The following is a 21,778-nucleotide window of genomic DNA, read 5'->3' on the forward strand; positions in this document are numbered from 1 at the left end:
ACTTTGTATTGGTCTTTCACGTGGAATTTCAATGAAATTGATTCATGTTTGTGGCTGTAATGTGACAAAATGTGGAAAAGTTCAAGGGGGCCGAATACTTTTGCAAGCCACTGTAAGACTTGCATAAACTAACATCACTACCCTCAATGTTAAACTTATACTGGTATCATTCAATTGCTATCAATTAATTATCACTTTTATAGAGGTCAGATATCCACTAAAGATATAATCATGTTGTTAATTTACTTGTGTTATTTGTGCACATGCACGCCAGCCTGCAATTTATGAAGCAACTGGCTTTCTTATTGCATGACTGTTTCTAAAATACTAACCTGAATATAAACTTTTAACTGCAGTAGCTATCCAGCTAGCTAGATAGAGAGATGCTGGTTTAGTCAAAGCTTAATCACATAGACTATTATCATGCCCTGCAGTTATAAAAATCAAAGACAAACTTAATGTGCCAGTGTCAGGAAAGGTTTACAAAAGCATTACTGAGACTGTCTAACAAACAAACCTAACAATATCCTGATTTTTGTTGCTGCGCTTTTCTACAAGCACCAGTGCAGTTGGTCTGCAGTCAGTCTACACATATAAGAACAGCCCACCTCTTTATCTAGAGATCACTTTTGCTGGAGCACCATTCAGTTAGTGCCGTTGCAGTGGCCGTGTGCACAATGGTGAACTTCAACTTGCTATCATTTTTACTCTATACTCTCAGTAAGTACACCTATCTGTTTTTTATCAGTAGTTAGTTTAGATTTGTTGTTGCCATTAAATTAAATTCACAAAAGTTTATTGACAACATAAATTTTAGGTGTTGTTTCGTTCTTTGGACATTTGTCTTTTATGAATACTTGTTGATTGTTTCAGGCTGGATATCTGTTTCAGTCGCACAGTTTTACACTGTGGTGGTTGAGCCTGGACAAGAAATCACACTGCAGTGCTCCAACTTCAGCAGTTTTGCAACCCACATATTCTGGTTCAGACTGGCCGACAGACTCAATGCCAGTCGCATCTCTTTTATGTCGACTGCTAATAGTCGTGTTACCTTCCGTGACGGATTTCAAGATACTAAATTTAGCATGACATCCAACTCCTCTGTGCTATTTCTCAAAATCAAACAAGTGGATCCATCAGACTCTGGGTTATATTTCTGTGGAGAGTTGAACATGGGACGGCCAAGTGTTTTCACTGCAACATATTTGAAGGTTCAAGGTAAGATTGTTCTTTTACTTTAATTTTTGAGTAATTGTCAAAAAGGCAGAATATCCTATATGTGCTACTTTTTTTGCAGTTGATGTTCTTTTAGAAGATGGGTTAACCAATCTATCAACTGTGATCCTCGGCAGTTTAACTGTTTTTCTTCTACTGGTCATCATTGGTCTGGTTGTTAGCATCAGGAAACTTCATACAGGTATTTTTTTGTTTGAATTTAAACTGAAAATGCAACGTTTTTGAGCAAAGAACTGATAGATGTACTGTTTCTGTCATTTAGCTCATGACGAGATGCAGAATTTGCAACACAGTGAGGTAATCTATTTTAACCTTGGATTCCAGTTGATTTATTGATATATTGTCTGATTCAGTTATTTAAACTGTTAGCTTCCATCAGTCAACCGCAATCCATCTAAGTTTAGGTTTAAATTTTTTTTAGCTATGCTGAAAATGCAGAAAACAGAAAATGTTACCATATCTCCATCTCTCCCATTTGGGCATTACTTCAATAAATACCAGTTGGATGTTAATCTTATAGTAAGCACGCCTCTATCCATAGATCGACTGCCAACAGGTTAACATTTAATGCTTTGAGATTAGTGACTTTAAACATTTTCCATTACAGAATGCAGTCTGATGCCATGAACTATGCAGCACTGAGTTTCCATACCAGAACAAAAATGAGAAGGCCTGCACCACAGAGGGAGCTGGAGCCAAATGTTTTGTACGCTGCTACGAGATAGACTCACAAAATAACCGAACACCAGCACAAAGTGAAAGCTATCATATTTATCTGCTTGTGGAGTTCTGTACAGTTGGTGTATGTAAATCTTTACAACCACCTTTAACAAAAAGACACTTTTTCTAATAAAGATTAATACAAAAATGTGCAGTAACTGCTAATACTTTCTCACTTTCTAGCTATCTCTCCGTCTCCCACCACAGCTGCTATGACTTTATCTGAGAGTGATTGGTAGGTAATGGAGGAGTTAGTGAAGACTGATAAATAATGCAGACTATTTTTTGTATTGAGAGGTAGTGAGGCTCTGCTTTAGTTTAATAGTGAGAGGGGCATAAAGGTGTGTGAGATATGTTGAACAGGAAGAGACAAAACTCTGTGGTCTGAATACCACGGAAAATATCACAGGGGTGTCTTGCAAAGATTTTTTTTTTAGGTCATAATCTTCTGAGCATCATGCCTGTCTTAAAATGACTGTGGTTATGGTCATGCAGTGCCATTGAACATAAAGGTTGAAACCACTGTAGGAATTATACAAGGAGTAGTTAAACTGTATTTTAATATTCTAGTATCAAAATGGAGTTTATAAATAGATATTCTGTAATGTCTTTATTGTTAGCATACTTTGTTAGTAGGCCTGTTGAACTGCTAGTTAACAGAAATATCTAATCAGGTAGTCACATAGCCCAAAGGATATATTTACACACATGATGGTTTACAACAAAATGCTGCTTGTATTTAAAAGTGTTAGAAAAAATGCTTTACAAATGGATCTTACCAGTTTAAATATCAGTGAGTCAAGTAGAGAAACATAAATGGTGATACAAGAACAACATTCAGCATGTATACGCAATTTTAATTCAACAAAATAGGGGGGGGGGGAAGCAGCCGTATTTCTATATGGTCACCAACTGTGACATGACAATTGTTTTCTGAGCATAAAAATTTGCTCATTTCATAATTTTGGTGGAAAAAAAATTGTTCTACGTCATTTTAACACAAAATTTCCAACTATAATGAATTTTGAAAACCTCACACTTTATCTGAAACAGCTTCAATCCCCTGTGCAGGTTAACAACATGTTTGTGGCATTTGCACTGTTTATGACTGTACACCACACAACACGCATCAGTACACATTACTGGTGTCACCAGTGTGCCCTGATTATACAGCAGACCTCACTCTTTTCATGGATGATACGTTCACAGTGAGGCAGTTCTTCAGTGTCATTGCTGCACTTTTCACATAATTCTAGTTGATGCCTGTGGTTCATTTACCTTATACAGCATATCTGTGTTGCATTACATCTTAATATCCATTTCTGACCAATAACCAAACTATTCTTTCACTAAGTGGCGCTCCCTCCTAACCTTGACTCAGACTATCACCTCGATTCCTTTGTTATTTCCTCTTGTGTTTATAAAGACTTGAGACTGAAAATGCTTCACTGTTCAATCCTTGTCTGCTATTGAGACATCTTCTCTGCCTGGTGTTCACAGCCCATAACAGATTGATTGATCACGAACAATTCAAATACACTTCAGTATATGTTAGGGGTGTAATTACACAAAATACATAAAAGAAACATATTACACTTGTTACATTTTTAAATACAGTGCATTACGTTACGTTTGTACTCTTTGTTGAAGTGATTTGTTATATTCTTCATTATATTACTTTCATGTTACCTTACACATAGCCTGTTATTCCCATTGCTATGGGCTACAGCAGCAGAAGACCACAAAGGGTGCTGACACCTAAAAATACAAAGCTTAAAATCAAATTAAACAGGCTCAGTAAAACTGGACAAACAATGCCTGATCTGACAAACTGCTGTCACATTATTCAGGTTTGTTAGGGTCAGAATTTGGGGTAAACAATATGAATGGCAGTGTGACCTACTCCTCAAAGAAGGTGAAGGAGGGTCTGTGATGGGAAACTCCAGCAGGAAGTTGTCAGGCTCTGGAGAGACTGATGTTGAAGTCTGACATTCAGACAATCACTCCCTGCACTACACTAGTGTTTCTCTGTGTGCTCTTCTCAAGGCTGTTTCTGAATATTCCTGACATGCCTCCTATATTTACTCTTTAAATGAAAAATAGACACAAGAATACATAGAGAAAGTCTAACTTCTTTTAACTTTTTATTTAAAAAAAAAAGACGTATAAACAAAAACAGTAATCAAAAACATGGGGACATTAATAACAGATTAAAGTGTCTCTCAGCTGACAACCTTGGATCTTGCTTCACTCCCAGACTTCCACTATGGACATTATAACGACTGAAATAGAAGCATTACCTCTTGGAATCAAATGCTGCTGTTCGCTGCTATGTGGCTGGTGTGATCAGACACCTTGTACAGGATATACACTATACAGACAACTGGGCCACCTTAAACCTACAGGAGGTCCTCAGCCATGCCATGAATATACCGGTGCATTGTTTTGCTTAGTTTTTGCTGATGTTAAGGCCACAGGACATTGGAACCCTGCAGTCACTGAGTCAGCAGAGCATCAGTAGCTTTTACACATTAGGCTGAGGTGGAGGTGATACACCCACACTTTGTAACATTACGTGGTCTGCCACTTTGTAGCTGAGTTGTTCTGGTTCCTAGATGCTTCCGTTTTGCAGTAATACCACTTTCACCATTGTGAAATATCTAGGAGGGAAGAAATTTCACAAACTGACTGTCAAACTCAGTAAACTCTTCAGAACAACCCATTTTTTCTAAAACATCTGAAAGGTAGACTGCTGGGTACTTGATTTTATTCACCAGTGGCAATGAGATTTTCAATACCTGTATTTAAAGATTAAGCACTGTGGCCCAGTACATATTGTGTATATCTGACAAAATGAGAGTATTTGATGTCCTCATCAATAAAGCATATTTCCCTACTAAAGGATTTTGTCTGCCCCAATCTGATTAAACTAGCAAACCTTTAGAAGCCATGAACCATTGTGAAAGATTTTTATTTTTAACAAGATGATTGACTATCTGGATTAATGTATTATTGGGGACATGCATAGATGTTTCTAATAAGTACTGCATGTGCTGTGAATTGCAGTTGACCACATGATGGGGCTCTTCCTGATCAGTAAGCAGTTCAACTGTTAAATGCTACTATTTGTTTAAAGACAAGGCGATTCATTTAGTTCATTTGGAAGAGCTGCTCAGAGCATACGTGCTCCTGTGTGTCAAACAAATCTAAATGACGTCACCTCTTGCTCAAGGTAAATCAACATTATTATTATTATTTAACAACACTACTGCGTAGGAGGGGAAATGATAAGACTTTCAAGTCCTATTCAGATAAAGATAAAGACTAATACTGTTTATAATTATTCAAGCTGACATCTTTTGTAGACAGACTTTTGCAACATTACCCAGATTATCTCATTAAACAGGATTTTAATGATACCCAGTTTTTCTTACTCAGTGTCAGTTTGCACTCCGTCACTGTCAGTCTGACTAACTGTACATATAAAAGCACAGCCCGCCTCTTTACGTGCAGATCACTTTTACTGGAGCACAGTTCAGTTAGTGACATTGAGGTGGTGCTTGTCACAATGATGAACATGAAACCAATATTACTCTGCACCTTCAGTAAGTACATCTATCACTTTTTTTACATTTAGTTCTATACAGTAATCCAGCAGAACTGAACCATGTCGCAGGGACTGTTATTGAATATTAAGTTTATTAATGCTCGTTGTTTGTTCCAGGTTGGATCTCTGTCTTAGCCTTCGAGTTTCACTCTGTGGAGGTTCAGCCTGGTGAAGAAGTCACGCTGCAGTGCTCCAACCTTAGCAGTTATCATGTTCACTTATTCTGGTTCAGAATGACCAACAGACTGAAAGCTAGTAAGATCTCGTCTATGATCAGCCCTGAGAGCAGTGTGACTTTCAATGAAGGATTTCAAAATGGCAAGTTCAGCATGGCATCCAACATCTCTGTGCTATTTCTTGAGATCAAACAAGTGGATTCATCTGACTCTGGGCTGTATTTCTGTGGCGAACTCAAGAATGAAAAGTTTATAGTTTATGGTGCAACAAATTTAAAGGTTCAAGGTAAGATTGTTTTTATATTTTCTCTATTGATTCATTTACAGCAATTAAAACATGTACTATTTTTAGTACTTGTCAAAAAACTAAGGATACTCTTACTTATTATTCCTATTATTTATTTGTATTAAATAATGTATTTATTTCTCTTTCTTGTAGAAGGTAGATCACAAAATCCATCCACTATGATCCTGGGCAGTTTAACTGTTTTCCTTCTACTGGTCATCATCGGTCTGATTATCAAGATCAGGAAATTTCATACAGGTATTTACTTATTTTAATTAAACTAAACATGCAAAGGTTTTTAGTGAATAACTAACAGATGTAGCTTTTCTATCAAATAGCTCAAGATGATGGACAGAATCCACAGCGCAGTGAGGTAATCTGTTTAAACCGTAGATTCAGATCGATTGATTTATATATTGTCTGATTCAATCATTCATCAATTAACATCCACCGGTCACCAGCAATCAGTCTTGAATTAGGTTTGAGTTATGTTGCTGAAAATGTACATTTTTATGAACTAAAACATCCACACATCAGTCTAGACTCTAGACAGATTGCCTCTGACCTAGTGGATTTTAAGAGATAAATAAATAATGTGTAAGATTAGTGACTTTGAACATTTTCATTTACAGAATGTGGACTCTGGTGCCATGAACTACGCAGCACTAAGTTTCCCTCACAGAGCAAAGATCAGAAAGCCTGTATCACAGAGAGAGCTGGAGCCAAATGTTGTGTACGCTGCTACGAGATAGACTCACAGGAAAAGCAACACAAACTCTCTCTCACAAATTTTGACTTTGCTTGACAAAAAAAAATGTGACTGATGGTTGATGGGGGACGAGCTAGTGAGGACTTTGATGTATAGCTTAGATTGTCTTACAGTTAAAGTGAGTGAGGCTCTGCTGTAGTGTAATCGTAACACAGATGCAGTTTACCTTATTTAACAGGAAGAGACAGCAACTGTGGTCTGACAGTCAATGAAAATCTCATCTCATCGTTTTAAGACAGTGTTGCTGGTAAAAGTCCTGCACCATTGTACAAGCATGTGTGGCCAGACTCTCCATCAGCTTTTTAGACTATGAATTTGGTTGTTTGATTGCTGCACTTTGTTGTTGGGTTTTCTCACTGTGACATCTGCCTGCCACTGCTACAGTCTCTTCTCTGGGCAGTTAAAGCTTTAATTAATTAACTTGAATCTAAATGGAAAAGATATTTATAAATCTTATAAAGTTTGTATCTGTCTTGTGTGAAACTTAAATGAAAAGCATACAAGAGTGAAAACAGATATAAGATCCCTTGAAAAATTATATAAATGAAACTTGTATGTTTTGGATACTTACTAAAACAATATATGAAAGTAATGAGAAAGTGGCCACTTTCATGAGTAAATTATATAAGCCTTATATGATTCACTATATGAAGTAGGCCACATCTTATGCAAGTCTTTTGTAAGTTTTTACTATTTCTTTTCCATATGGGTAAAGACAAAAATGCATGTATATAATCACACATAAAATCTCATTAAAGCTGATGCAGTCATAAAAATGTGTAATTTTTTCTGGTTTGCTCACAACTTATGTGTAAAAACTAAACTGAACTACCATTATGTGTGAACAGATATAATATCTTTATTGATGAATTCTGGCTAATCCTCTGTTAAAATCACCACACAAAAGTAAATTAATTAACATGTGATTACAACCTATATTAAAACCAAAAGACAACCGTGTGGTATGTGGAGCTGTACTCACAGCCAGAGATGCTTGCCTGCGACCTTATTAGCAATATATTCCAGAATCCTATGTTGTTCAGTGAGTTGAGCCCAACTATATCAGAAAAATAATTCAACAGTTTAAGTATATTTACGTGTGTTAGTTAAAATAATAATAATAATACTTAAATTAACCATTTTAAGAAAAGGGGAAGAAAGGTGATTTAAGGAACTTTGAATATGACATGGTTGTTGGTGCCAGACAGACTGGTCAATTTATTTCAGTAATCTTCTGATGTTTAACTAAATAACCAAACCTTTCAGTCAAGATAGATTCAATCAGAGGACAGTTAGAGCGATAAGGAAAGAGACACAGATAGAAAGTAGTGAGCCAACCAGAAATGACAGAGGGGCTGATAACTGTAGATTGATTCTACCTGCTATGTAAGTTTCTTCATGTATTTAATGTACAACCAGACATGTGGACATACAGTGCACACACACATTAAACCAGTAATGTATTGAATTTGATTGCTTTCCCTATAAAGCTGATAATTGGTATCTTTAGGAGCACTTGCACTTTTTTGCTTATTAGTCTAAGCATCCAATCAGCCATTGGTCAAGCAGTAGTGCAAGGAATGATACGGGTTAAAAACCTTTAGATTAGTTCACACATCAGAAAAAAAATGAATGAAGACACATCACTATATTTCTTATAGTGCAATAACTGGACACATTTTAAGTGTCATTTCCCTGTGTCTGCCCAGCCAGCTCAATAAGGCTACAGGTATTCATGACTGTTTTTCTTCTCTCTCACTATCTCTACTGTCTCCTCCTTGCCTGGGCGGAGCTCACTGTGGGCTTCCGTTTTTGGACAAAACATCTCGAAGCAGTTACTCACCTGTGGCTTGTTATGCTGCTAAAAGACGTGGGTGTTGTGCTGGGAGGGAGCGCTGTCGCCCAAGAAGAAGACATTATAGACCGTCTCTCCCTTCTTTAATCACTGGAAATGTAAGATCGCTGCCCAATAAGATGGATGAGCTCACATCGCTAACCTAGTCACAGAGGGAGTACCGGTGTTCTGGGAATCCATCCTACCTGACAAACCATCCTACCCGTTGTTTCTGTGCATGCGCACAACACGAAATTAAGTGGTGAACCGTACTACCTTTGTGAATATTAGCCAGAAAAATACTCTGACGGGTAAAATTTAGTGCCAAACCATCCTACCTTTGAGAATGTGACCTACAAGCATACCAACAGCTAAAATTTAGTGGCAAATCGTCCTACCTTTGTTAATCTGAGCTAGAAGCATATTTTCACAGCTACAATTCAGTGACAAACCATCCTACCTTTGTGAATATGAGCTATAAGCATACTCTGATGGGCAGAATTAAGTGGCAAACCGTCATACCAACTTAAATTTGTGCTGGAATTACTCTGTGACAGCAGAAATATGCATAAACTACTTACGGTAGGACGTTTTGCCAAAATAGAATGGTTTGTCAGAACACGGGCAATGTAGCATCATGATGCTAACGGAGTCCAGGCTAACACCGCTAACTCCGGACACGAGCGTGACGCTACCTGGATTCCAGCTGCTCCGGGCGGGCAGGACGAGAGAGAGCAGTAAGAGGAAAGGAGGGGGACTGGCAGTGTTTGTGAACGACAGATGGTGTGACCCTGGGCACATGTTAAGCCCCAGCTCTGCTAGGCGACAGGGGAGGTAACATAAATGAGCCCAGAGACTGGACAGTCAGATTAAAAAACTCAAGGTTTATTACCATAACTGAAACGACTCACTAGGCAACGAGGCAATGTAAACAAACAAAAAAAACTGTCAAAGAACAACTCTGCAGCAGAGACATTGAGCTGTTAGGCATTAGCATCCGTGAGTACTACCTGCTCAGGGAATTCTCACATGTTATCGCGATAATCCCCCCCCCTGTCAGCCACTCTGTGGTCAGCAGACTGCATACACAATATCTGAGAGCCCTTCTCCTAATATCAGGGGACTTTAATCATCTCTCACTGAATTCCACGCTGCCCACCTTCACCCAGTATGTGACATGCCCAACCAGAGACAATAAAACACTGAACTTACTGTACGCCAACGCAGAAGAGGCATACAGTTCATCACCTCTCCCTCCCCTGGGCAGATCTGATCACAACCTGGTGCACCTTGTCCCTGTGTATGAGCCCTTAGTGTGCAGGGACCCACCAGACACCCGCACAGCGCAGAGCTGGTTGGAGGAGGGCGACGAGGCTCTTAAAGATTGTTTTGAGTCTACTGTGTGGGAGGCGATCTGTGACGACCACAGAGAGGACATCGACAGCCGGCAGTACGGACTATATTAACTTTTGTGTGGATAACACCACACCCACCAGGACTGTACTGTGTTTCTCTAACAATAAACCTTTGATTACCCCAGAAATTAAAGCTGTCCTCAAGCAGAAGAAGAGGGCCTTCAAATCCAGAGACAAGGAGGAGCTGAAAAGGGTGCAGAGAGGGCTGAGAAGAATGATAAGGAATGGGAAGGACAGCTACAGGCAAAAAATGGAGAACCAGCTTCAACAAAACAACGCTGGCAAAGTCTGGAGAGGCCTCAGAACCATCTCGGGCCACAAAGGTCAGAACTCTCTGCCCGGGGGGGAAGTGAGGTGGGCAAATGATCTGAGTCATTTGTTTAACAGATTTGATTCATCCATGAGGCAGTCTTAAACATCGGCTGCAGACTCACCCACCCCCACTGCTGCTGTTCCACTTCTGACACCTTAGACACTTCACACCTCCTCTACTCACTCTGCTCACCACTCCACACCCCCAACAACAGCATCCAACACACATTTAACACAAGGCCTGTCTCTCTCAACCACCCAGGTTAGGAGAGAACTGAGGAGGATTAAAGCCAGGAAGGCAGCGGTCCAGATGGCATCAGCTCAAGGGTCGTCAGGTCCTGCGCAGACCAACTGTGTGGGGTGATGGAGCACCTCTTCAACCTGAGCCTGAGGCTGGGAAGAGTCCCACAGCTCTGGAAAACCTCCTGTGTTGTACCAGTGCCAAAGACTTCACGCCCCAAGAACTCAACAGCTACAGGCCGGTGGCTCTGACATCCCACCTGATGAAGACCCTGGAGCGGCTGGTCCTGGCTCAGCTTTGGCGCCTGGTGAGCTCATCCCTGGACCCACTTCAGTTTGCCTACCAGCCTGGCATTGGAGCGGATGATGCCGTCATTCACCTCCTACATTGTTCCCTCTCTCACCTGGAGACCGCTGGGAGCACTGTGAGAATCGTGTTCTTTGATTTCTCCAGTGCCTCCAACACCGTTCTTCCCACAGTCATGAAGGACAAGCTGGAGAACTCAGGAGTGGACCATCACCTCACAACATGAATACTGGACTACCTCACCGGCCGACTACAGTACGTGAGAACTCAGGACTGTGAGACTGTGGACAGCTACAGGTACCTTGGTGTTCATCTGAACAATAAACTGGACTGGACTCATAATTCAGACACCCTCTACAGAAAAGGTCAGAGCAGGCTGTACCTGTTGCGGAGACTCCAGTCTTTTGGAGTGAAGGGCCCACTCCTGAACAGTGTTGGTCAAGTTACTTGAAAAAAGTAATCAGTAACTAATTACTGATTACTTCCCCAAAAAAGTAATCCCGTTACTTTACTGATTACTTATTTTCAAAAGTAATTAATTACTTAGTTACTTAGTTACTTTTTAAAAACACGATTTACAACCTGAATAGGTGATAAAGCGATAGATCTTTCAGCCCAATTCTACTTTTTCTGCATAATCCATCATACAAAATGTAATCAAATGGAAAAGTCTCTTTTTAAAACATGTTTTATTAGTTTTAATCTTTTAACTTTATGCATCAAGCAAAAATTTAATTATATGCAACATTCTCTGACTGGAAGAAATTAGTTTAACATTTAAACCTATTTTCTTTCATTCCAGCACATAAAATATATATTTTTTTGTGTTTACACTCAGTCTTTCAAACAAATGCAAGTAAAACACAGCAGAAAATAAATAAAATCAAAGACTCAGCGGTCCTGTTGCTCTATTTTCACCTGTATAGCAGGCTGATGTTTGCCCTGGTGCAGGTGTGCCGCAGCGGTCAGTGGAAGAATCCGCGAGTTTGTCTGTAAATTTCCCTGGTAGCGCACTCAGTGCTTCCTCGGAAATTATGGGGTTTTTCGCTGTAAAAAGAAGTTTTCTTCCCATGCAGTGAACAGCGGACACTAATGTTTTTGTCACTTTTTACGGAATTAAACTCAAAGTAAGGTCAGTACTTCCACGCTCATACTCTCTCCCGCACTCGATATATTATCCATTGTTGATCTGCGCACAGCTGTTGCCACGAACGTCGCACTCGCTTACGTCACTGTCATGAGACACTCTCACAAAAAAATCACGGTTTTAGTAACGCAGTAACGCAGCGTTCCTACAGGAAAGTAACAGTAATCTAATTACCTTTTTTGCAATAGTAATCCCTTACTTTACTCGATACTTGAAAAAAGTAATCGAATTACAGTAATGCGTTACTTGTACTTGTGACGCGTTACTGCCCATCTCTGATGGTCACTCTGTGTTTTGTAAATAAACCATCTTTGCACTTTTCCTCAAGTCTGCACCCGAGTCTGTTCAGTCAACCTTGACAATAATCCATCTTCAGCAGAAATCAAGGCAAATAGCAATATGAAGACAAGATGACTGTTTGTTTGTGACTTCCGAGCACAAACAAACAAAAAGGAGTTGAAAGCATCCGTGAATGACCCACCTCAAAATGTAGCTCTTAAAAAATAAATAAAATGAATTTAAGAAAGAATCATGGCCAAAAACTCATATATAATGATCGACATATTATTATATATGAAGATCTACATACACATTAATAAGGACTGTGTATACTGTCAGTTAGGGTTGATATGATCATGGGACTTGTTATGGTCACTATGCAGCTGCTACTTTGATCAGACAGTGGAGACTGAGTTGAGTTGGTTAGAAGAGCTGCTCAGAGTGTTTTTTTCCATCTGTGCTAAGCACACATAAGCCAGGTCACATGATGCTGGTGGTAAATTACCTTTCACTGCACTCCAGATTACTGGTCACACCTAACTTCACAAACTCGCTTAACTGCTCTCAGCTATAGTAAGGTGACACTTGCACAACCTTTAGTCTACTATTGTTTTTTTTTTTGTTGTTTTTTACATTTTAAGATGTGAAATTAAATGTGAAAACCACACCAGGTGAAAGTGTCACAATTAGATACATTTGAATCTACTACTCTCAAGTCACTTAGCATTTATAGAGCTACTGGTTTAATGTAACATTAACTTTAGTATCACTGCACAGGTAACTCCTAATAAAATACTAAGTTAACATTTTGGATATTAAGGTACTGTCATGAACTGATGGAAATATGAGAATGGGACCCAAGAGCAGACTCAATACACGAGTTGAATTATTGACAAGGTTTATTTACAAAATGTGAACTGAGACAAGAACATGCCTAGAAACTGAAACATAAACAGGGGACCTAGAGCTGAGGAAGATCAAGGGCGGAGAAACGCTTAAATACAGGGAGCACACGGAGAGCCAAGGAATGGGGAGCTCTGCATCAGAGTAGAGGGAGGTTACTGGGCAGGAAGGTAAGTGAATGATTAGCCGTGGGTTGTGCTTCCTTGCATATTGGAGATGGTGAGTCCTGAGGGAGGTGAGAGTGCCCAGTGGGGTGAGAACAATGAAGGAGGATATCCAGTCCCAGAGGATGGTCTGGACACCTCTGGCACACCCTGAAAAATCTCCAAAAAACTGGTATCAAACTGGATTTTAATGAAACACAACTTTTAGATATAAAGGTACTGTCTCATATTTCCACCAGGACCCAAGAGCAGACTCAAGACATGAGTTGAAGGTAAGATGGAGGCTTGGTGGGAGCACTGAAAGACTTGGAGGGTCCCTGCGAAGCAGGTTGCAAGCGAGAATGAAAGATGAGCAGTGTGACTTTAAGTACACAGAGTGGAGTTTGACTGACTTGAAGTAAGCAGCCAAAAAGATGATTGAACTGGAGTAATAATGTCAGCATTGAGTTTTACAGTGGAGGGGAAGTGGAGGTGAGATAAAGAATAGGGCCAAACACCGGGAAAGCAAACAACTGATTACAGAGGTTAGTTATTGAAATTACACTTAGACTTCATGTCTGTAGACAGATGTGAAGTAAACAGTCTGCACAAAAACTTGTGAACATTAACAAAACCAGCAACTGAATAAAGACTGTGATAAATATTGAATACTACAACAAAGAATATTTAATACTGTATAAATTTACTGACACGTCTCTTGTAAACAGCCTATTGTAAAAACTTTACTTGAAAAATAGTATCAAGCTGGATTTTAATGATGCCCAGTTTTTCTTACTCAGTGTCAGTTTGCACTCGTGCTCCTAAAAGCACCGTCACTGTCAGTCTGACTAACTGCACATATAAAAGGACAGCCCGCCTCTTTACATAGAGATCACTTTTACTGGAGCACAGTTTAGTTAGTGACATTGAGGCGGTGCTTGTCACAATGATGAACATGAAGCCAATTTTACTCTGCACCTTCAGTAAGTACATCTGTCACCTTTTCACATTTACTTCTATACAGTAATCCAGCAGGACTGAAACTTACGTACATGTCATTAATGCTCGCTGTTTGTTCCAGGTTGGATCTCTGTCTTAGCCTTCGAGTTTCACTCTGTGGAGGTTCAGCCTGGTGAAGAAGTCACGCTGCAGTGCTCCAACCTCAGCAGACTTTATATTCGCTTATTCTGGTTCAGAATGACCAACAGACCAAACGCTAGCAGGATCTCATCTATGAAAAGCCCTGAGAGCAATGTGACTTTCAATGAAGGATTTCAAAATGGCAAATTCAGCATGACATCCAACACCTCTGTGCTATTTCTTGAGATCAAACAAGTGGATTCATCTGACTCTGGGCTGTATTTCTGTGGTGAAGTCAAGAATGAAATGTTCATAGTTTATGGTGCAACAAATTTAAAGGTTCAAGGTAAGATTGTTTTATATTTTCTCCATTGTTTAATTAACAGCATAAATTGAATTAAGATATGTACTATTTTTAGTACTTGTCAAAAAACTAAGGATACTCTCACTTATTATTCCTATTATTTATTTTTATTAAATAATCTAAACAAATGTCTTTCTTGTAGAGGATTCATCACAAAATCCATCCACTATGATCCTGGGCAGTTTAACTGTTTTCCTTCTACTGGTCATCATCGGTCTGGTTGTCAAGATCAGGAAATTTCATACAGGTATTTATTTGCTTAAACTTAAACTAAACATGCAAAGGTTTTTAGTGGATAACTAACAGATGTAGCTTTTCTATCAAATAGCTCAAGATGATGGACAGAATCCACAACGCAGTGAGGTAATCTGTTTAAACCGTAGATTCAGATCGATTGATTTATATATTGTCTGATTCAATCATTCATCTTCTAACATCCACCAGTCACCAGCAATCAGTCTTGAATTAGGTTTGAGTTATGTTGCTGAAAATGTACATTCATGAATTTCAAATGAAACATTACAGTCTTTGTGTGTCTGTATTCCCAATAGAGCAGAATTTTGTCTAACTCTACACATCAGTCTACACAGATTGCCTCTGACCTAGTGGGTGTTAAGAGATAAATAAATAATGTGCAAGATTAGTGACTTTGAACATTTTCATTTACAGAATGTGGACTCTGGTGCCATGAACTATGCAGCACTAAGTTTCCCTCTGAGAGCAAAAATCAGAAAGCCTGTACCACAGAGAGAGCTGGAGCCAAATGTTGTGTACGCTGCTACGAGATAGACTCACAGGAAAAGCAACACAAAAGATCTTTCACACATGTTGACATTACTTGAGAAAAAAAATTGTCACTGATGGTTGATGAGGGTGGAGCGAGTGAGGACTTTGATGTATAGCTTAGATTGTCTTAAGTGAAAGTGAGTGAGGCTCTGCTGTAGTGTAATAATTATCTTGTTTGACTGGAAGAGACAGTAACTGTGGTCTGAGAGTCAATGAAAATCTCATCTTATCTCTGAGGCTTATTTTACAGACATTGTTGCTGGTAAAAGTTCTGCACCATTTTACAAGTATGTGAGGCCAGACTCTGCATCGGCTTTTTAGACTATGGAGTTAGTTGTTTGGTTGCTGCAAAGTCTTGCCTCTGTGACATCCACCTGCCACAGCTACAGACTCTTCTCTGGGCAGTTAAAGCTCTAATTAATTTTGAACTTGAACCTAGTACATAAATGCATGTATATAATCACACATAAAATCTCATTAAAGCTGAAGCAACAGACTTGCAGGTTGTAATAAAACAGAAGTCATCAAAATGTGTTTGAGTTTTTTTCTGGTTTGCTCACAACGTATGTGTAAAATTGAACTGAACTACCAGTCTGTATGTACAGATATAATATCTTTACTGATGAATTGTGGCTAATCCTCTGCCTATTGTAAACTCCATGTAGTGAACCTTAATAGCTTCCGAAAACTGGAATTTTCGGATAACCTTGCCATCAAAGCTAGCCTTTTTGCCATGAAAGCCTTTTTCAATTGAGATGGCATGAGCAGTGAGTCCAGCCTGGGTGATCCACTCATCCGGGACGACGGTGACAGGAGGGCAGGCAGATGAAGCGAGAAGGAAAAAAAGAGCATGAAACTGTGACTTGTGACCCACAGCAATGACCAGCATCGAGGTAAGTGATCCATGGAGATCCATGAAAAGACTAAAACACAAGGAAACACAAGGTAAGCATAAAGTAGAACTTGAAGCACTGCGAAACTAGAAGTCAAAGCACTAAGGTGAGTTAGCAGACGAACTTGCGAAGACTAGTTAGGTGTGCTTGTCTTAAGTACAGCTGGAACCACCAAGTGTGGACAACAGGTAAGATGATGAGGGCTCCACCCAGAGGTGGAGACCACAGCTATATTTAGCTAGCATCTCTTCACCTAATGTAGCATCATTTTTCTCTAAAGAGATTACTTTCCATTTATCTAAAGCCAAACTTGGCAAACTGTGATTTGATTGCCAGGCCTCCATCCCTGACTGCTTTCCATTCCACATGGCACTCAATACGATATTGTGTCCAGTTTGTTGGCCAACGTGTGTGTTCATGTCACTCTTTTCAGGCTGCATCCAGATATGTGTTTGCCTTTGAGCTCAGCATCAAAAACAGCAAAGCAGCATTCCCAGGTCAATGATTAAAATCAGTGTCAAAGCTGCTTTTCTGCATCAAAAGCACAGGGTTACAGCAATACTCATTCAAAAAAGGACTTTTTTTTACCCCAAGCAAATCTTTTCCTAACCTGTTATGTAAAGCCAATGAGCAATGAAAGAGAGTTCAACTGTTTGTGGATGAAGGAACATGAAAGCAACCATGGTTAAGAACAATGTGAATTGCTTAGTATGAGTACAGCCTTTTGTTTGCCAACAAAAACAGTCAACAGTGTTTTCCTTTCTTTTCTTTTTTCTAAATTCATGTAGTCAAGTTTTAGGATAAGAAACATAAAACTGATTTCAGTTTACTGTTAATTATGATTAACAGTGACTGTAAGAGTGAAATACAAAGTGTGCAGCTTTCTTTCCTGGCTGTCATGAACATGCTACAGATTGTGCCCATCCACCCACCATCTTCCGCCGTGGTGGCAAAACGGTGCATCAGCTAAACTGAAAGCCACAGCAAGATGAACATTAAGCTCTGCATTAAAACCACATGCAAATAAGCTGTTGCTTTCGCACAAATGCTTGATGTCTTTCTTTTTGGCTGTTTAGATCAACAGATTAATGCATATAACCAGAATTATATGCATTAATCTGTTGATGGTCATTTAGCTGTGGCACCCCACCATAAGCCATCGTCCATTGGCGGGCCTACCCCACAGTCTGAGAAACATGGCAGTGGGATAATGCAGCATGTCACAAATTTCATATGATCTTGGACTGCTTTCATGCACATGACTTGAATGGTTTCCACAGTATCCAAATATCAGACATGATTCCATCATTAAATCTGCAGCAGTGAAATGATGCTGCCTTAACGTGCATGAAAGACTGATTCTAGCAGCTTGTTGAATCTATACCACAGCAATGTTACCACAAAGGTGGTAAAGGGAAGTGTGGGGTGGGAGTCCTCCCAGGTAAGGTATTCCTAATAAAATGCCAAGTAAGAGTATTTGTATGTATAAGAAAGAAACTACTCATAATCTCATCAGTGGTAAATTTATGTATTCATTATGATTTTGCTAAACTAATTCCGATCTTTTATCTTCTGTCAAATCTGTTAATGCATTTTATTTGTCTTCTACTTATATATTACAGGAAAACTGTTCTTGGAAAAAAAATCTTGTAAAGACTTGATGACAATGTTGGCCTCAGTCTTGGTACATGCTTTAAAAATCTACAATATTACATGCTGGGACGGAGCTTCAAAGCAGTGAGATCACAATCCAAAGACGTGGTGAAGGTGTTAACAATGCGTGTTACGAAACAGGCAAAACACACCTCATTCATTTTAGTGCTCATGCAGATGTTTGTGCTGCAACATTTTGTGGGCAAGTTATTGTATCTCAGTGGCGAGACAGATAGAAGTTGTTCTTTATTGAAACTTCCTTAGTGAAGCTCAGTTATTAAGAACAGCGATGAGCTTTATTATGAGAACAGCCGTACTTCTCTTCAGCCTTGGTAAGTACTGGCAATGAGTCTTTCTCCAAATGAATTCCATGGGTGAGGGTAATGTTTTACTTAATAACCAGAAGAAAAGCTGTATTTATGAGCTACTAAAACTGTTGACGTCTATTAGTATCTGTTTTGGTCTTAACAGCTCAGAACTACATTTCTTGCTGTTTGTTTCAGGCTGGATCTCCCGCTCAGATCCTCAGACTGTGGAAGTCCAGCCTGGAAAAAATGCCACACTGCTGTGCTCCAACTTTTCCAGTTTTCCTACTCACATAATCTGGTTTAGACTAGTCAACCAAACCTCGCCTATTTGTATTTCATCAGTTTATAATTTTGCTCAGGCCAGTGTTCTCTGCAACGGAATTGAACGTGAAAAAGTTGAATTGACATCCAACATCTCGACTATCTTCCTCAAAATCAAACAAGTAGATTTGTCTGATTCTGGGTTGTACTTCTGTGGATATTATACGAACGGACACCCAGTGATCGTCAACTCAACATATCTAAAGGTTCAAGGTAAGAATGATGTAACATTTCATATGAGAGTTAACCACAGGAAACAGATGTGTGTCTTGCATCAATACAGTGAGATTGTAATGCAGTACTGTGAAGAGGTTGGATCACATTTGAAGAATATTTTCAATTTTTGCACAAAATGTGTTATTCAAGTCAAATGTGGGCATTTCTCCTGTAGGAGGAGCTGATGAAACAACTAACCTGACGAGCTTAATTCTGACCGCTGTGACTGTTGTTCTTACTAAGGTCATCATTTGCCTTGTTATCAAAATGAGGCTTCAGACAGGTACTGTTCAGGAACTCGGTCCTATCTCTTCATGTTTAATTTAAAAAGTCCACTTATGCAATTCAAAGACATGGTCAAAGACAAATCTATAAGAAAATTATCTTGTTTCTTTTTACAGAATCTAGTATCCAGCCTGAGAATTGATTTTTTGTTTTTTTTTCATCGAATCACCTAAAAGAAGAGGAGAATCAGTCTTAGTCATGCTGCAAATACAGCAAATTAAAATGCAGCTGTCACATTCCTGACCAGCCATCTGACCTTTTACAATTATAATTTTACAATGATGCAAGCTGGACAACAGAGTAAAAGGATGATCAGTGCATTAGAACATATAGTTTTTATCTTAAATATAGAACAGGATACAGTGCTAAAAAAATGGCTTAAATATTTTTTATTAAGTTTACCCTTTATAAAACTGTTCAATCGGAATATTGGCATTTTGGATTTAAACGTTCCCAACACGTGCAGCTGTAGCCTGTATCTGACATGTCTGTGGCCAGAACACTAACACTGTAGCTTCAAAATGTTCTCAGTTCAAACCTTAAACGGTGACATCTTAGTGGCTGCATTTATACTTTATAGCTATAGTCATTGTTTTTCACCTCTTAGTCACTTTGTAGTAAAGGGTGTTCTTATTTTTTTCCTCTAACTTAGAGAAAAGATTATATATACATATATATGTATATATACACATACATACATACATACATACATACATATTTAAAGAATCAAATCTTTTCATTCACTCCCAACAGCTAGACTGTCTTATGGTCACTTCTGTTATTACCTGTAGTCTGTGCACTTGTGTAGTGTGTGTATTTAAACAGGCTAAAGGTATCTCAAAGTTAAAAATGGTAAATTGTGAATGTAATGGAAAAGATGATCGTTTGACCATGTTTTCCTAAATTTAACGTACACTGAGAGGGATACCCAAGTTACTGGGGCTACAGATTAGCACTCTTTTGTTGCATCTAGATTGGAACCTTGCAGTGGCCAGGAGAACAAACTTCAGCTTAAACTTAGAAAAACAGGCAGAGAAGAACATGGTTTCATATGTGACATTGGTCTCGTCAACATATTTTTGTCACCAAACATTTTAACTTGTTATAATGTACATGTTTTTGCTCAATATTACCTTTTTTGTCTGGTTTCTCCCAGCTGCGTTTCCCTCCTGTCTCCCATTCCCTGATTGCTCCGGTGTGTATTTAATCCTGTTTTTTCCTTGCCCTGTGTTGATTCTTACCCTCTTTTTTGCCGTGTGTTTTCTTGTTGTGTTCCTGGTTGTTTTGTCTAGCTCACGTTTCTTAGTTTTTAGTTTCTTGAGTTCAGTTTAGTTTCTAGCTCATGTTTGAGGTTTTTGGTTTGTTTTGTAAAGTCAATGCTTTGAAATGTGTTTCCAGCGAATAAAGCTGCATTTTGAGTTTAAGTCCAGTCTCTGAGAGTCCTGCATTTGGGTCCTGCCTCTTGCCTGCTACACAGCCTTTTCATGACACATTGTTTAACTGGTACACTTAATTCTTTTATAAAATTGTACCCTTCTTATTTTCAAAAAGGCAAAAGCCTTATCTATTATAAGAAAATCATCATACATCTTAAGAGTCAAAAAAATGTTGCACTTAGCTGACTAAGTGTTCAAATCTTTAATCCATTAAAACACGTCTTGCAAATCTTTCCCAGTACAATGCCTGTATACAAGAATACCAAAGAAGCAGAGCAGCTTTTAGACACGGCAGCAACATATTTTGCTTTGTAGTGAAGTCTGACTATATAAATTTATAGCCATGAACAGAACAGGAATCAATGGTGTCTCCAGACAGAAAGTACTTATTTTAACCCTGCACCCACAGTTTCCAGTAGCTCTTTATCGAAGGGCAAAACAGTATAAGTGGTGGTTGATGGAGGAGGAGCCAGTGTGGAAAATTCTGAACAGCCCAGATTACCTCATAGCAAGAGTGAGTGAGGCTCTGCCATTGCTTAATGATGAAAGAGAGAGAGAGAGGGAGAGAGAGAGAGAGAGAGAGAGAGATCAGAATCAGAGAGAAACTGAAAGAGAGAGCATGCAGTGGTCTGACAGACACGTTCTGACTCCTGGCTAAACTCGGGGTTAAAATGCACTTCACAAAAGTTAATAAGCTGTAGTGTGAACACAAGTCAGACAAACACAAAGAACCACCAAGTCTGATGTGCGGAACAAATAAACTAAAATGAAGGTAATTAAAGTGAACCTATTAGGAAAATTTCAAAGTTCATATTTTTATTCTTGAATTTTACTAGAGTAGCTTTACAAAATACACAGTTGAAAATATGCTGTTTTTCTTACACTATGACCTTGAAGCAGCCTCCTCTTCTACAACATGTCTTTTGAGCTCCCAAACTTTATGTTGTCTGCTTCAGGCTCAGTTCTTTTGTTAGCAACACACAACAGGAGCAGCTCCCATCAATGCAAAACTGACTCCACTAACATCTCAGTCAGTGACATAACATAGACTGACCGTGAATC

The 21,778-nt window shown here is 39.0% G+C and overlaps 4 protein-coding genes across 4 annotated transcripts; all 4 read left to right on the forward strand.

Annotated features, from left to right (window-relative positions):
* Positions 1-677: 677 nt before the first annotated feature.
* On the forward strand, positions 678-1,961 carry LOC146391620 (uncharacterized). The gene is made up of 5 exons (XM_084924563.1): positions 678-720; positions 874-1,218; positions 1,298-1,417; positions 1,499-1,533; positions 1,851-1,961. The coding sequence occupies exons 1-5, from the start codon at positions 678-680 to the stop codon at positions 1,959-1,961; spliced, it is 654 nt and encodes a 217-aa protein (XP_084780689.1).
* Positions 1,962-3,838: 1,877 nt separating this feature from the next.
* On the forward strand, positions 3,839-6,777 carry LOC146391621 (uncharacterized). Its single transcript, XM_084922880.1, has 6 exons — positions 3,839-3,885; positions 5,470-5,561; positions 5,681-6,025; positions 6,179-6,283; positions 6,364-6,398; positions 6,658-6,777. Exons 1-6 carry the CDS (start codon positions 3,839-3,841, stop codon positions 6,775-6,777), a joined length of 744 nt encoding a protein of 247 aa, XP_084779006.1.
* A 7,528-nt stretch (positions 6,778-14,305) lies between these two features.
* Positions 14,306-15,607, forward strand: LOC146391622 (uncharacterized). Its single transcript, XM_084918954.1, has 5 exons — positions 14,306-14,357; positions 14,456-14,808; positions 14,963-15,065; positions 15,147-15,181; positions 15,488-15,607. Exons 1-5 carry the CDS (start codon positions 14,321-14,323, stop codon positions 15,605-15,607), a joined length of 648 nt encoding a protein of 215 aa, XP_084775080.1. The 5' UTR covers positions 14,306-14,320.
* A 2,646-nt stretch (positions 15,608-18,253) lies between these two features.
* LOC146391623 (T-cell surface glycoprotein CD8 beta chain-like) lies at positions 18,254-20,693 on the forward strand. Its single transcript, XM_084924565.1, has 4 exons — positions 18,254-18,482; positions 18,654-18,992; positions 19,171-19,278; positions 19,397-20,693. The coding sequence occupies exons 1-4, from the start codon at positions 18,440-18,442 to the stop codon at positions 19,420-19,422; spliced, it is 516 nt and encodes a 171-aa protein (XP_084780691.1). The 5' UTR covers positions 18,254-18,439; the 3' UTR covers positions 19,423-20,693.
* The last annotated feature ends 1,085 nt before the right edge of the window (positions 20,694-21,778 follow it).

The sequence above is a fragment of the Perissodus microlepis genome, chromosome 3 (genome assembly GCF_051167445.1).
Source record: "Perissodus microlepis isolate ML-2025 ecotype Zambia chromosome 3, ASM5116744v1, whole genome shotgun sequence".
Taxonomy (NCBI): domain Eukaryota; kingdom Metazoa; phylum Chordata; class Actinopteri; order Cichliformes; family Cichlidae; genus Perissodus; species Perissodus microlepis.

Bases quoted from the DNA above. Each gene is read 5' to 3' on its own strand.
- LOC146391620 (XM_084924563.1), top strand. From the start codon at position 678: ATGGTGAACTTCAACTTGCTATCATTTTTACTCTATACTCTCA. The intron at 721-873 runs GTAAGTACACCT...TGATTGTTTCAG, and splicing joins ATTTTTACTCTATACTCTCA to GCTGGATATCTGTTTCAGTC. The intron at 1,219-1,297 runs GTAAGATTGTTC...CTTTTTTTGCAG, and splicing joins AACATATTTGAAGGTTCAAG to TTGATGTTCTTTTAGAAGAT.
- LOC146391621 (XM_084922880.1), top strand. From the start codon at position 3,839: ATGAATGGCAGTGTGACCTACTCCTCAAAGAAGGTGAAGGAGGGTCT. The intron at 5,562-5,680 runs GTAAGTACATCT...TGTTTGTTCCAG, and splicing joins AATATTACTCTGCACCTTCA to GTTGGATCTCTGTCTTAGCC. The intron at 6,399-6,657 runs GTAATCTGTTTA...TTTCATTTACAG, and splicing joins AGAATCCACAGCGCAGTGAG to AATGTGGACTCTGGTGCCAT.
- LOC146391622 (XM_084918954.1), top strand. From the start codon at position 14,321: ATGATGAACATGAAGCCAATTTTACTCTGCACCTTCA. The intron at 15,066-15,146 runs GTATTTATTTGC...TCTATCAAATAG, and splicing joins GATCAGGAAATTTCATACAG to CTCAAGATGATGGACAGAAT. The intron at 15,182-15,487 runs GTAATCTGTTTA...TTTCATTTACAG, and splicing joins AGAATCCACAACGCAGTGAG to AATGTGGACTCTGGTGCCAT.
- LOC146391623 (XM_084924565.1), top strand. From the start codon at position 18,440: ATGAGCTTTATTATGAGAACAGCCGTACTTCTCTTCAGCCTTG. The intron at 18,483-18,653 runs GTAAGTACTGGC...TGTTTGTTTCAG, and splicing joins CGTACTTCTCTTCAGCCTTG to GCTGGATCTCCCGCTCAGAT. The intron at 19,279-19,396 runs GTACTGTTCAGG...TTCTTTTTACAG, and splicing joins CAAAATGAGGCTTCAGACAG to AATCTAGTATCCAGCCTGAG.